Genomic DNA, 13,440 nt, shown 5'->3' on the forward strand with positions numbered 1-13,440 from the left:
CTATTGCAGTGGCCTGGGAAGCAGCTGGTAACGAGGATTTTTCTTAAAGCAGGCCTGGTTGTTAGCACTGTTGCAATCTTTGGCAGTGAAGGATGAGCATCGAAGAGGGAAGGAGGAAGGCAATTATCCATCAGGGGCCATTCTGTGTGCTTGCCACCAGGTGGATGAAAAACACTGCTTCTTAGGAGAACCTGTTAAATATTTTTGTGTAACAAGCCATAGCACTGAAATAACATTTCTCCCGACTTTTCAGCAAAATATCCCATAACCATGCAGCACACGTTACTACGTTACATCGAGTCCTCCAGGGCTCAGCTAGGAAATAAGAGATGGTTTAGAAGGTGCATTTACTTGACAGACTGAAGTTATTTCTAGATAAATGAACCTGACACTATTTCCTTTCTCGTCAGCGATGACAGAGTGAAACTCTAGTTAAAATGAAAAAGAATTTTCTATCGGATCTGTGAATTGTGGGCTCATACAGTGAAACATGCTCTGCAGAGCAATTAATAAGACAAGAAATAGTAAACATGCCAAGGCAGATGTAAGCCTTGTGCTGCTCTGGATTTTGTGAAGCTTATGTTCAGGAGCATAGCTGATGGTATGAATATTCATTGCCTTAATAATTTAACATGCTAATTCTGATGAAACAAAACCATGTCACTGTATACACTGCAGTATTCCCTGTTAATCTGGGAAAAAAAATGGGGAAAGAACATGCAACATATGCTTCAGGGCTCATTGATCCTTCCAAACATGCTAACTTACTACTCTTCTTAAACAAAAGTAACAGGAGGGGTCCTAATAAATCACTCCTAAATAGTGTGTAGTGGGAGATGATCAATGATTCACCTAATGCTCAGGAAGGGACACTCAGGTACTAAATTAGACCTATAAGACTGCAGTTGATATCCTGTAAAGTCATCACAGAGAGCAATGAGCACAACCAAAACAACACAGATTTGGAAATCTGCTATTTATTTAAGTACTTTCAAGAGTCCAATACCAGCTGGGGACTTACAACGGTCAAGTCAATTCATAATTTAAAGGGGGTTGGTGACAATAAATCATATGCTGTATTCTGATGCATCCATTAAAAAAAATGCATTTAACACTTTTAAAAGTGGGGAGTTAAAGCTTCCCAGTTATCACAGATACAGAGCTGATGAGCCTTGTGCAAGCTTGATCATGAACTGGTCAGCTGAGGGCTCTCTCAAGCAGAGAACCTAAAGAAGAAAAAGGTTATGGGGGATCACTGAGAAGTGTTTTGGGGTGTGGACAACAAAAAAAAAAAAGGAAAGAAAGAAAAATAGTTTTACCTGGCATTTGCTTTTCTTACAAGTCTTTAACTTGGCTGGGACTTGCCTTTAATTGGGCAGACTTACTACTGCTTTCTACTTCAAATAAAAAATATTGAAACTGATCCACTGCAGACAAAAGCTGTTTGCTGCAAAGATGTTTGAATTGGTCTCCTCAGAGGCTGTGTATCAACTCAAACGATAAATTCCCATGCAATTTTTGAGAAAAAAAAAAGAAGAAAAATATTCAAATTATTATTGATCTGCTAGAACTCACCATGAATGTGTTCGAGTTCAAAATATTATTAAAAAATTATAGTTTCTATGGATAACAATGCAATATTAACAGTTTTCAAAAAGCTACCCCTGCTAACCTGAACATAACTCACAAACTTACCAGTTAGTGCTAGGAGAGAGAAAAGTTCTATTTTAAAACAAACATTAAAAACATTTGCTGTGCAGCTTGATGCCCAGTCCTGGACCAGCCATGATCCTTCTATATGAGATATAAAAGGCAAATTCCCTTTATATAGGTATATCCTATGTGCCTAAGCTATGGATGTGCTCTCAGTTGGTAATAAAGATTTCCTGGCCTAATCTTTCTTTCTTGTTGCTCTCTGATACAAATATGCAGCTTTCGTGGGTTCGTCTTTCTTTTCTTTCCTGAGAAGTGGTTAGATTCCATTGCAAGAATGAAAATGGCTGATTTAACTGTGATGGGAAGTTATTGTATGGAGATAACAAGTTTATGCACTGTGGCTAATGGTTTGTCTTGCATTTGTAACTGTGCAATGTGTACAGGGACACTCCTGAGGAACAAAGTGATAAAATGGCTGTACCGCATTGTATGATTAACAGGTGGAGAAAAGTCTGATTTTATGACTTTTCCCCCCCTACTATGTGCGCAGGTAACTGTTGTTGTGGCTCGTGAGGTGCCTGCAGGTCCTGGGGCTGGAAACCGAGGCAAGTTGCTAAATTCACTGCTGGGGCTGTTGTCCACCATGGGAAGGGTGATCTGACCCACCCGGACCTCGTGGCTCTTAGGGGCATATTGTGGGGTTTTCACTGTGGTTTTGCTCTGGGCAGCTCCCAGCATCCAGTTTCAGCCATCGTTACGCACAGTGTGGGTCATGTGTTCAGAGAACACAGTTTTTCTTCGACCCCTGAGATACTTGCTATGAGTATTTATTTGTATTACTGCGATGCCCAGGGTGTATTTTTCACCGCTGAAAGAAAAAGTTATAAATCAATGTTTGTTCTTGCAGAAATGGGAAAGAAATATGTTGGGAATTGAAAGGAGCTTACAAAAGGCTCACAATAGTCATTGCTGGAAAACATCTCAGTACAACAGATGGATCCTCAAGTAACTCAGATAAATCATATCGCAATGTGAATGGAAATGATGAAATTCCACAATTTGCACCGATTTCTTTTTCTTGCTATTCGTATCTTTTCTTTTATGTGATGAGATTGGCTTTTTAGTTCAGTACAGACTATGAGCTCTCTTGTGCAGATCCAATGGCCGTAACAAGGAAGCTGTGTAGAAAAAGAGGCCACAGTCACAAGAAGTTGGAAGAGCCTGATGGAAAGTAGTAGGTAAAGGGGCAGAGCTGAGCAGCAAAAGGATGAGGCATAAAGGAGGAAGGAAAAAAATGTACTTGACTGCAAACATTTCTCATATCTAACAGGTTTGCCCACTCATGCTGGGAAAAACCCAGTTGGAAAGAAGTAGTAGGATGTATATGAAGGGTGGATAGTGGGGGAAGGATTGTATGTATTCTCAAAAAGTCATTCCGCTATAGGAATTTTTAGGTATTTTGTAACACCTGAAATAATTCCAGGCTAAGCCACTGATCCTGGTTTACATACAGCTATTGCTTAAATAGGAAGAAACCTTAAAAAAATCCCAAACAAAATTAAAAACAAAACCAAAAAACCCATCAACTTCAGTTAAAAAAAGTTCAAGCCATCAAAAATATAATGCATAAAAGTGTGTGAGAAATTCTTACATAGGTATTTCTTACCTGATTTTTCACACAACTAGAGTCCCCACCAGAATCTACTTAAACAAAAGAGGGAAAGATAAAGAGAGGAGGCAAATAACTCCATTTTTGTTCCTGGTATTCAGAGAAGCAGGTGCAGACAGAGGGAAATGCCTGGTCTGCAGCAGGGACCAAGGGGGTCGAGCCCTCTTGGCACAGACCTCCAGGTGAGATGGTGGCCTCACTGGAAGCATCAGCAAAGCTCTCAGCTACTTCTCTGGAACTGAGCTTTGGTCTGGGCTCCCTCTCACAACCTCAACAGATGCTAACATGCAAAGCTCTGTGTGGTGCTGAAGAACGGTCTCAGTTTTCTTCCATGGGTTCATTGTAGCGTATTTTTTTGCACAGAACTATTTTATTTCATTCGCAGACACGTACAAGCTTTAAAATGTTGAGTGACAGCACTGTGATGAACTAAGGGTGTCTCACTGGCTTTAAAGATTTTGGTGAAACTGCCAAGCAGGAGGAGGGTTGTTCAACCAGACTGCCTTTCAAAAATGTTTAAGCGAAGAGTTTGCTCTCCTGACCCCTGTGAGAAATGGTTCCACACCTCAATGCCCTGCACCGTTTTTATAAACATTCAGCCAGTTAACCCTCTGTCCAGGGCCAATTTGCACCTAGTTTATGGTTCTGATGTTTGTTATGCTCATGATGTCTTCACAACTCGGTACCTGGCAGGCATTTATTTTCAGCCCCTTCTGATACCTAGCATAATTAATATCTTTAGGGTATGTTTTTTCTAAAGAGGTTCTTTGGTTGTTCTTGTGGCAATGAGACACAAACTGGTGAAGGGGCTGGGGAACCGGCCTTATAAGGAACGGCTGAGAGAGCTGGGGTTGTTTAGCCTGGAGAAGAGGAGGGTGAGGGGAGACCTCATTGCTCTCTACAACTACCTGAAAGGAGGTTGTAGAGAGGAGGGTGATGGCCTCTTCTCCCAAGTGGCAGGGGACAGGACAAGAGGGAATGGCCTCAAGCTCCGCCAGGGGAGATTTAGGCTGGACTCATGGATGGTTACGAACCAGAGGACATTTAATGAGCACCCCAAGCACTGAGCAGCTTATGCTAAATGAAATAAAGGCACCTTAGCATAAGGCCTCACAGCTTTTGCACCAGAATTAAAGCTAACTTTGCAGAAGAAGCAGCTGCTGTAAATGACACACTGTCTTCAAAGTTTCTCTTTGCAACAATAGAGAGTTGTTCTACCTTATACTCCTCTCATTTCTCACAGGAAGCTTTCCTCGGTAGTCCTTGACTTGTTACTTTGTAGTCTATCAACTTGTAGACTGAAATGTTCACATAGCTATTTCTCATGGGAAAATATAATAATGTATTGTAACCAATGATTACTTGTTGCTAACGAAGAATCGTCAAATCAGCTTGTAAAACAATGGCTTGCTTGAGTTAAGTAAGGTATAAAATGTGTTATGAACTTCGATTAAATGGCTTCACTTGGATCATATTGATCACTGCGTGTCGTCCCATATTTTCTTCCATCGCTGGACATTAGGAAAAAATTTTTCACAGAAGGGGTTATTGGGCACTGGAACAGGCTACCCAGGGAGGTGGTTGAGTCACCTTCCCTGGAGGTGTTTAAGGCACGGGTGGACGGGGTGCTAAGGGGCATGGTTTAGTGTTTGATAGGAATGGTTGGACTCGATGATCCTGTGGGTCTCTTCCAACCTGGTTATTCTATGATTCTATGAAACCAGAGCTAGAGTCCAGGAGACTTTGTTGGCTTGTGTCTTGCTTTATGCAAGTTACGTGACTGGCCACCATGCAGATCACACCAAAAAACTGCTCCAGACAGGCGAAGCAGTGCTGGTCGTGCTCTTAGCTGGTTCCCCTTACTGTCCCTGAACATGCTCATTCAATGGGCTTCTTTGAATAGTTTTCTCCCTTGCATCATGTTTTTAGTCCTTCCTCTTACTACTAAGCATGGTAGCCTGAAAACAGCTTGCTTTCACAGCCATTCTGACTGTTTCTGCCCTCCCTCTAGCATGGTTGTGAGCCTGATGCTACCTGCTAAGCCATGAGAACTTGCTCAGCTTGCGCAAAGCCTCCCAAAGTACCTCTTCCCCCGTGGATCTCTAGGGAAGGGGAATTTGCAAGCTCTCCCTAGCTGGTTAGACACAAAGCAATCCTGCCTCCTGGCCTAGAAGAGGTTGCCAGGCATTTTCTTCTGCTTACTGTTCTGAGGGAAGAAACCGAGCACGTGTCACCCTCCTTTCTCCAAGCTGTGATTAGCAGAGAGACAAAGCAGCTCTGACCAGGCTACCATTACAGGTCTCCTTGACCAGGGAGACAGCCAGGCACATCCCCTCAAACCAGCTGCTGCATGCACTCAGCCCACCTTTCCCTCTTGAATATTTCTTAGTCCCAAGCTGAATTACCAAGGGGGAATTCAGGAGCCCATCCACCTGCCACTGGCAGCTCAGTGCACATCATGACACGCTCCTTACTCTCCTTGAAGAAGGTTTGCTTCAGTGTGACATATGAGATGCTCCATCATCAAGTCATCTAGAGACAAGACAGCACAAGATTCCTCACCTGCTGAAAATTAGACACTCTTAGTGAAACTGCTTCATTACTTCCACACTTAAGATGTATTTTTGACCTCTTGAACAAACAGCTTAAGGCTCACCTGTGGATAGGAAGCAATTCTTCTGATACCTCATCAGTTGAGGCAAAAGGTAAAGAAATAGGATAAAGCTACAAATACTGTGGACTAGACTTCTAGTCTTTCTGTGTTTTGCATGTGCTCTCTAAGTGGTACTAACAAAATAACCTGACAACTCTATAATCTAGACCTGCCAACATCTTATTTCCAAAAAAATTAGTTTGAGCATGTGTCAACATAAAAAGAATTTTTTCCATCTATGGAAATATGTGCTAAGAAAGGCCAAGAGATTAGTTTAAGAAAGAGCTGAGAAATTTTAAATACAGATTGTATACAAGAGCTGAGAAATTTTAAATACAGATTGTATACACCCAGCTATCCTGTATAACATTTGTTTACATACACATATACATACTTATTCCTCCTATGCTTTTAAATACTTCTGTATAAATCTAATGAGTATATAGTTTTCAACACACCTGAATTATTGCTTTCCACTAGATTTAACTGGAGAACGGGTTCTCAAAGTAATAACTACTTCTGGAATATCAGCTATTTTTCTCTCTCACGTGGGATTTTACTTTTTTCCTACCTACAAGGGTTTGCAGAATGCTGGGGGTATTATAGCATAGGTGAGTAACACGAGCTCTGCGCTGGTGTTGCCAGGAGGAAGCATTTCTTCTGGGATGCATGGATGGCAGCCTGCTAGTGCTTACACTAATTTTGTCTTTATTTTCTGCATGCATTTTTAATAAAAAATACTATAAATAGTGTTGTTAAAATAACTAACTGGAAAGAAATGCTTAGGTATTTCTCTTCCAGACCTGAAGAAGTTGCCCTTTCTGTACTGACAGATCCAATGAACATGCTACCAAACCTTTTCTTGTGCATAACTTATCTTCACACGTACTATTACTCTTAACATAACATTCTTCTGTTGCAAAAAAGTTTAGAATTTCTCCTAGTATGACTCTATGTTAGGAAATTAACATTTAAAAAAGGTACATAGAAAGATGCAACTCTGTGTGTACATATATGTATGTCTGGAGGTACATGTTTAGAACTGTAAATCACACATAAGTATTTGCCTGACCAAACTCAGATTGAATTTTCTTGTCTTGTGTCATACTTGAGACCAAGATTCAATTACCTGTTTTGTATTACAAAAGTAATGATAAATCTTTAAGGGAAAGTAATTGGAACATCTTTAGCAGCCTCCTCTGAAGCAGTGTTCCCGTTACCTAACAATTTTGGTTCAATGAGAGTCAAGTTTCATTTTGAGGGTGTGGGAGAACACTGGAAACTGGGATGTGACCTCTGAAAAATGTTATTTTCATGTCAAGTAAACATTTTCTGACTGAAACTGAAGTCTGAATTTCCTTGTTTTGACTCATGCTCTGTTTATTCAGCCAGTACTGCATGCTACGGACCAACAGCTAATACAGGAATGCTCTTACATGCCACTTTGAAGTGTGTTGAAAAGCACACAGCTCTAAATGCTACGGACTAGTAGTAGGATCTCAGTTTCTAGATTTGCCAGTGTCCATCAACATAGGAATTAAATGCTTATAGCTTCTGGCTAGAACAAAGGGTTTTCGGTAGATTTTTATTGGCCTAACAGTTTGCAGTCCTAGGGAACCAGAGGATGCTAAGGGAATTGTTTTGTCATACCAGAATATGTGGGGCAGAAAGATCAGCTACAAGATGAGGGTCTATACTAAGATGGATGTGTTAAGATATTTAAGAACCTCATCTGATCGCACCCCTCTAAGGTACATAAATTATAATATATGTTGTTAAAGCACGATTAAGGGTGTTTTCTTTAAATAATTTTATGATACTGTCAGTGCAAAGAAGAATCATTAGTGAGGGGACAACTGAAGTAATTGAAAAATGTATTTGAAATGCAAAATCCAAGTCAGTCAAAAGTATACATTAGAAGTAGTAAACAAAACTGAAAGTTGTGAAGAACATACAAAACGCCCATTTTTTCACCATTTTAAATATCCTGAAAAAAAAAATAGTTATGTTTCTGTTCAAAACAGTCAAGTAATCAAGTGACATTTCAAGTATTTCTCATAGCAACGAAGTGGTTTTTAATGGTTCAGTTAGTATTCACTTTGTTAGAGGCACATATATGATGACAGGGCAGCTTTAAAATACAACTGCAGGCAGACTCTTAAGCCAAGATAAACAATGATTTCTTGTAAAGCATCACAACCTAAGGAGTGGTTTTAGAAACTCAGAACTACTCTGTGTGGATAGCGGTCACCTTGCCACTAACAGGGCAGTGTAAAAAAAAATGTATTCTGTATCACAGCTACTCTTTTTTTTTTTTAATGTAGCAGGAGTGAATAAATGGGACTTGAGTATCTGTGCACTTTATGCAAGATAACATGCAATTTTGGAATGGGAACGTAGCAGTTCATCTTACCATTTTACTGACTTTCTCTATCAACACTGCACTTATGCAGTAGCAGCGTGTGATAAACTAAGACCACAGCACTACAAAGCCTAATGTCTGTTAAGACAGATGAAACAACATCTCTCTCCTTAAGTTTCAGACACTCGGCTTCTGCAACACTAATCTGCATGTACTGTATGCCCTAAAAAGTACACCCAAAGCACTCATTTTGTTCAGCTCCAGTTAAAACTGTTTACAGGAGGGGCATTCTTCCACATATTTTAATTTTGTGAAGGCTCAGTATTCTCATAGTCTCTATAGGTTTGTTAATTGCATCTATCAATAATATATTAGGAGAGCATGAAGTGTTCTTTAGGAGACTCCTCCTTTAGACGTATCACACTTGGAGAGAAAAAAAGCCTAAGTAACAACAACTTGCAAAGTTTTTTGCCCTCATTACCTCACAACAGCCCTCTCCCATAATTCCCGTAAGATACAGCGGACTGTTGTCTGCGACTTGAGAAGAGTGAGAAATCTGGTATCTGCTCTTTCCATCCAGTACAATTTCCACAACATGTGCCTAACCCTGATTTTGCCAGGGTGAGTGAAAGCAGCTCACCAGCTCTAACAGAGGCTCCCTGTGGTATTGGTGCCCCTTGCCCCACTAAACCACAAGGCACTGCAATAGTTGGCAAATTCCACAGCGATACACAGAAGTTATAGCAGCAACTTGTGTAAGAACAGTGAACTATATTTGACTGCTGCTCCTCCGTTAGGAGAATTCAGCCATACATCGTAATTCACAACGTAAATACCAAACGGAATCATTTAATGGCATTTAAATACGTAAAGGAATCACTTAATGGTGCGCTGGGGACGGTGTCCCACAGTTTATGGGGGGGCTGTGGTCAGTCCCAGCAGCTGACCCTCTCCTGCTCGGGGATCACGCTCCAGTTGGGAGAAGGCCGGTCGGTCGCCAGCCAGTCGAAGTCATCCACCAGGTTCCAGTTGTTCCTGCTCCCGTCCAGCCCGGACGACTGGAAATCCGCCTCGATGCCGGGGTAGCTCCAGCTGTAGGGGGCGAAGGAGACCCCGGCGCAGCCCTCGACGACGGCGCGGCTGGTGACCCGCAGGTAGAAGCGGGTGTCGCGGGTGCGGTGGGCGCGGAGCTGCTGGCAGGCGACGGCCAGGAGGCAGCCGCTGCACTCGTCCACCAGCACGGAGGAGGCGACGGGCCCGCAGAGCACGGTGCAGCCGCGGCAGCCGCGCACCCGCAGCGCGCCGGGGCTCCCGCGGAGCCGCACCCGGCAGCCCCGCAGCTCCCGCAGCTCCACGTCGCGGCCCAGCAGCTCGGCGGGGCCCAGCTCCAGCTCCGCCGCCTCGAGGCCGCTGAACCCGCACTGCGGGGCCTCGGGGGCGGGCTCGGCGGGGCGGGCGGGCTCGGCGGGGCGCGGCTCCTCCTTGCCCGCGGCCGCTTCTTTCTTGAGGGCTCGGAAAGCGAATTTCTTCTTGGGCTGCAGCTCCCGCCGCCGCGCCGCCAGGTCCCCCTGGAGCCGCGCCACCTCCTCCTGCCCTTTCCGCACCTCGTAGGGCGCCAGGAACCGCACGCTCTCGGTCAGCAGCCGCTGCAGCCCCTGCAGCCGGGCGCCCGCCTCCTCCAGCGGCCCTGCCGCCAGCAGCGCCTCCACCGCCTCCCGCTCCCGGGAGAAGGCGGCCAGGAAGAACTCGCTCCGCTCCTCCTTCACCGCCCGCGCCTCCTTCTCCTGCCGCTGCCGCTCCACGCCCCGCAGCCGCTCCGCTTCCCGGCGCTGCAGCCGCTCCGGCGGCGCCGCGGGACGGCGGGGGGACTCGGGGGCGGCCTCCTCATCCTCCTGCTCCTCGTGCTGCTGCTGCTGCTCGCGGGCGGCCTCTCCCGCCGGCTCCATCTTCGGCCCCCGGTCACCGAGCGGGGCGCCGATTGGCTGCCGGCAGCCCCGGCTGCGCCGCCGCGGCCGATTGGCAGGCTGGGAGGCTCCCGGTGGGAGGGGAGAGAGGACGGGAGCGCGGGGAGGGAGGGAGGGGTCTCCCGTGGCTTTTAAAGGGGCCGGCGCCTCTCTGCGGGATGGGGTGAGTCCTCGGCGGCAGATGCCGCGCTCCGCGTTACCCCCGCTTCCCACGGGGTGGGAGCGGCGCCCGGCCCCCCGCCCCGCCCGGCGGGCTGCCCGCTGCTTCCCACGCTTCTCCTTCCCCGTCCTCGCTCCCCCGCCCCGCCTCTCGCCTCGGCCCCGGGAGGGCGGCGGCTGCCGGCACCCCCGGCGCCTTCTCTCCTCGCTAAATGCGAAGCCGCGTCCCGGCCGGGCCGCCCCGGGGCTCGGGGTGGGGGCGGAGCGGCGCCCGCGGGCCCCGTGCGGGAGCAAACCTTCCTGGGGATTCCTCTTGTGCGGCGCCGCCGTTATGAAAGAGGCTGCTAGTGCTTGCAGGTAGCCGCAAAGGTGCTGCCGATACAGGAGTCGTAGAATCGCTAGGTTCTAGCGAAGGTTGTACCTTCGAAGATGATATATGCCTCTGAAGATCATCGAGCCCAACCGTACCTGCCCCCACTTAAACCACATCCCTAAGCGCTCCATCTCTCCCGGCTTTTACACACCTCCAGGGATGGGGATTCAACCACCTCCCTGGGCAGCCTCTGCCAGGGCTTGATAACCCTTTTGGTGAAGAAATTTTTCCTCGTGTCCAATCTGAACCTCCCTGGTGCAGCTTGAGGCCGTTCCCTCTCGTCCTAAGAAGCAGTTGCTATTACAAAAAGACGAATATTTACTTAAGCTAAAGTAAAGTTCCCTCTAAGTAATTGTGGTTTTTTGAGAGTTAGACAGAATGTCCCTCCAACAGCATGTTTTCTTTAGAACAGTGTTTTTCCAGACACTGTTCATTCTTTGGAGATGATAATGTCTTGTGTGAAGCATGATCGGTGCTGAATAGATGTCTCTTCTGTAATCACCTATTTGCAGTGTTTCCCTATCTGAAATGCAAGGTCAGGCAGGGAGCTGGTGTAAAGCTCCAAATCAGCAAGAGTTGTGACTGAAGTTCATAGCAGCATCCAAATTAGTCCTTGGAAAGTAACAGAATATGCATAAGATTTCTGGGAAGATTTATCCCTATATGTGCAGGTGGGGAATATATTCTGTCCCCAGCTCTTGTCTCGTTGCACACGACTGATGGAGATCGCTCTCTCATTTTGCCCAGGCCTGGTAAAGGACGCTTGCTTTCTAAAAGTCCAAAACAAGTCTAAGAGAGTTTATTTCCTGGCACTTTTTGGTATCACTGCTAAAGGGATTGCTTTTCTTCTTAGCCACCTATTTTCTTGAGTGTTTTGTTTCAGAAGAGAGTTGGGTTCTTGAACACAAACAGGACTGCTGTTCTTCTGGATGGTTTTGTGCCCTAGGAGGAGGGCTGGCTGAGAAATCTATAGAAATGTGGCAAGGAAGACTTTGCACATTAAACTTTTACAATTATGAGATGTGTTTTAAGTAAGTTTGCAGCAGGAAACAGAAATGAAGCCCACCTATCTGCAAAGCAGAAAAGTGACCGTCCTTCTGATATATTCTTTGGGGAACTGCTTTTCTATTTTGTGGAACACTAGTATTTGCTAAGGAAATTAACACAAAGTGCTCTTTTTTAGAAATGTATGAAAAGAAATTTAACTCCTGTCTGTTTCTACAAACGCAACATCCCTTCCCTAGGCCTTTCAAAGTTACCTAAAATAAATTAAAATAGGACCTGAAGCTATCCATTGAAACAAAAAATGTAAACCAGAGTAGATAGTCTGAATTTGCAGTCCTGTACTTGGCGATAGTGTGACCTTTTTTGCCTAACGTTCCTGTTTGGAAGTATAGACTTTTCAGTTACTTAAGGTGAGCATTTGAAATTAGCCTTAGCTTGAAAATAACCGCTGTTTTCTGCTTCCTGAGAAACATGGTCCTGAGAAACAATTTCTGTCAGACCTAACATCATCACAGGGTAGGGAGTACAGGAAACTTGTATGTAATAACGTTAGCCCAGTTAGGGTAACTGAAGAAAAGGAAGAGAAATGCCTTTAATTCATATAATGTATAAAGGACTTGCGCTAAAATAGAGAATATTCTTTCCTTACCTTAGTTACAATTAAAAAACCCAATTGTTGTTTAACAACAAAAAACGATTGTTGTTTAACAGTAGTAATTTGGAGTAGGTTGGGTGGAGGTGCAGCAGGATGGGTAACGTAGTGGTTATAGTCCATTACAGCCCATAACTAGTCACAACACTGCAATGTTAATGTGTCCAGAATTTTGTTTCTGAAAAATGAGATTGAGTCTTAAAAATGAAAGCCTCTTATCTTGTAGTAAGGGAGAATGCTCAATCATAAAAAGAGAATGAAATATTGAAATAAGTCTCGCTTTATTTTTTTTCCTACCAATGCTTTTAAAACGATGCATTTAGTAAGTCATAGGCATTTTTGCTAATAGAGTCAAATCCACTCCTGCAGTAATGTTACATCAGGAACGAATATGGTACAATTAAGTCATGGTAAGGAAAAAAAAAATCTTTATTTCCATCATCTTTCATAAGAAAGATGTGTAAGTTTCAGTTTACATAGAACGCTTTTTTTCCCCTTTGCTCCCATGAGTGTAGGTAAGACATATGGTAACAGTGATGTAAATGCTTATTCCATACATGGGAATATTGACAGAAAAAGGCTTTTGCTGTTTTTCAGAATGTACAAATATAATTGGATTATGGCCTTGATACTGTTACGCAAATGCAACCAACTGCTGTGGGTAAAACAACTTTATATATGAAAAGATTACAAGAAAACACTAGTGCGTGCAGCTCAAAATAAAGTATTTTATGCTGCAGTATAATGATTACTTTTTATTACATTTGGGCACTTGAAAAGCTAAGTATTCTAATTTTTTTTTTCTAGAGGTTGTTGGAGGTTTCAGTTACAAAGGACACTTGTGAATAGGAGCTTCTAGGAGAGACTGGGATCTTTTCACCTTGCTAATGCATACAAATTATTTTTGGTTGAGAAGCAAAATAACCCCAGATACCAGAAAGGTGAAG

At 44.2% G+C, this 13,440-nt stretch overlaps 2 protein-coding genes across 2 annotated transcripts in view; one reads left to right on the forward strand and one right to left on the reverse strand.

Annotated features, from left to right (window-relative positions):
* Positions 1 to 7,823: 7,823 nt before the first annotated feature.
* Positions 7,824 to 10,443, reverse strand: TBCC (tubulin folding cofactor C). Its single transcript, XM_069852884.1, has one exon. The coding sequence runs from the start codon at positions 10,284 to 10,286 to the stop codon at positions 9,270 to 9,272; it is 1,017 nt and encodes a 338-aa protein (XP_069708985.1). The 5' UTR covers positions 10,287 to 10,443; the 3' UTR covers positions 7,824 to 9,269.
* BICRAL (BICRA like chromatin remodeling complex associated protein) overlaps positions 10,417 to 13,440 on the forward strand; it is a 46,016-nt gene continuing 42,992 nt past the window's right edge. Inside the window, exon 1 of the mRNA XM_069852883.1 lies at positions 10,417 to 10,467. The gene's annotated coding sequence lies outside the window, so the exon portion shown is untranslated. The remainder of the gene's footprint in view (positions 10,468 to 13,440) is intronic.

The sequence above is a fragment of the Phaenicophaeus curvirostris genome, chromosome 2 (genome assembly GCF_032191515.1).
Source record: "Phaenicophaeus curvirostris isolate KB17595 chromosome 2, BPBGC_Pcur_1.0, whole genome shotgun sequence".
NCBI classification, from domain to species: Eukaryota; Metazoa; Chordata; class Aves; order Cuculiformes; family Cuculidae; genus Phaenicophaeus; species Phaenicophaeus curvirostris.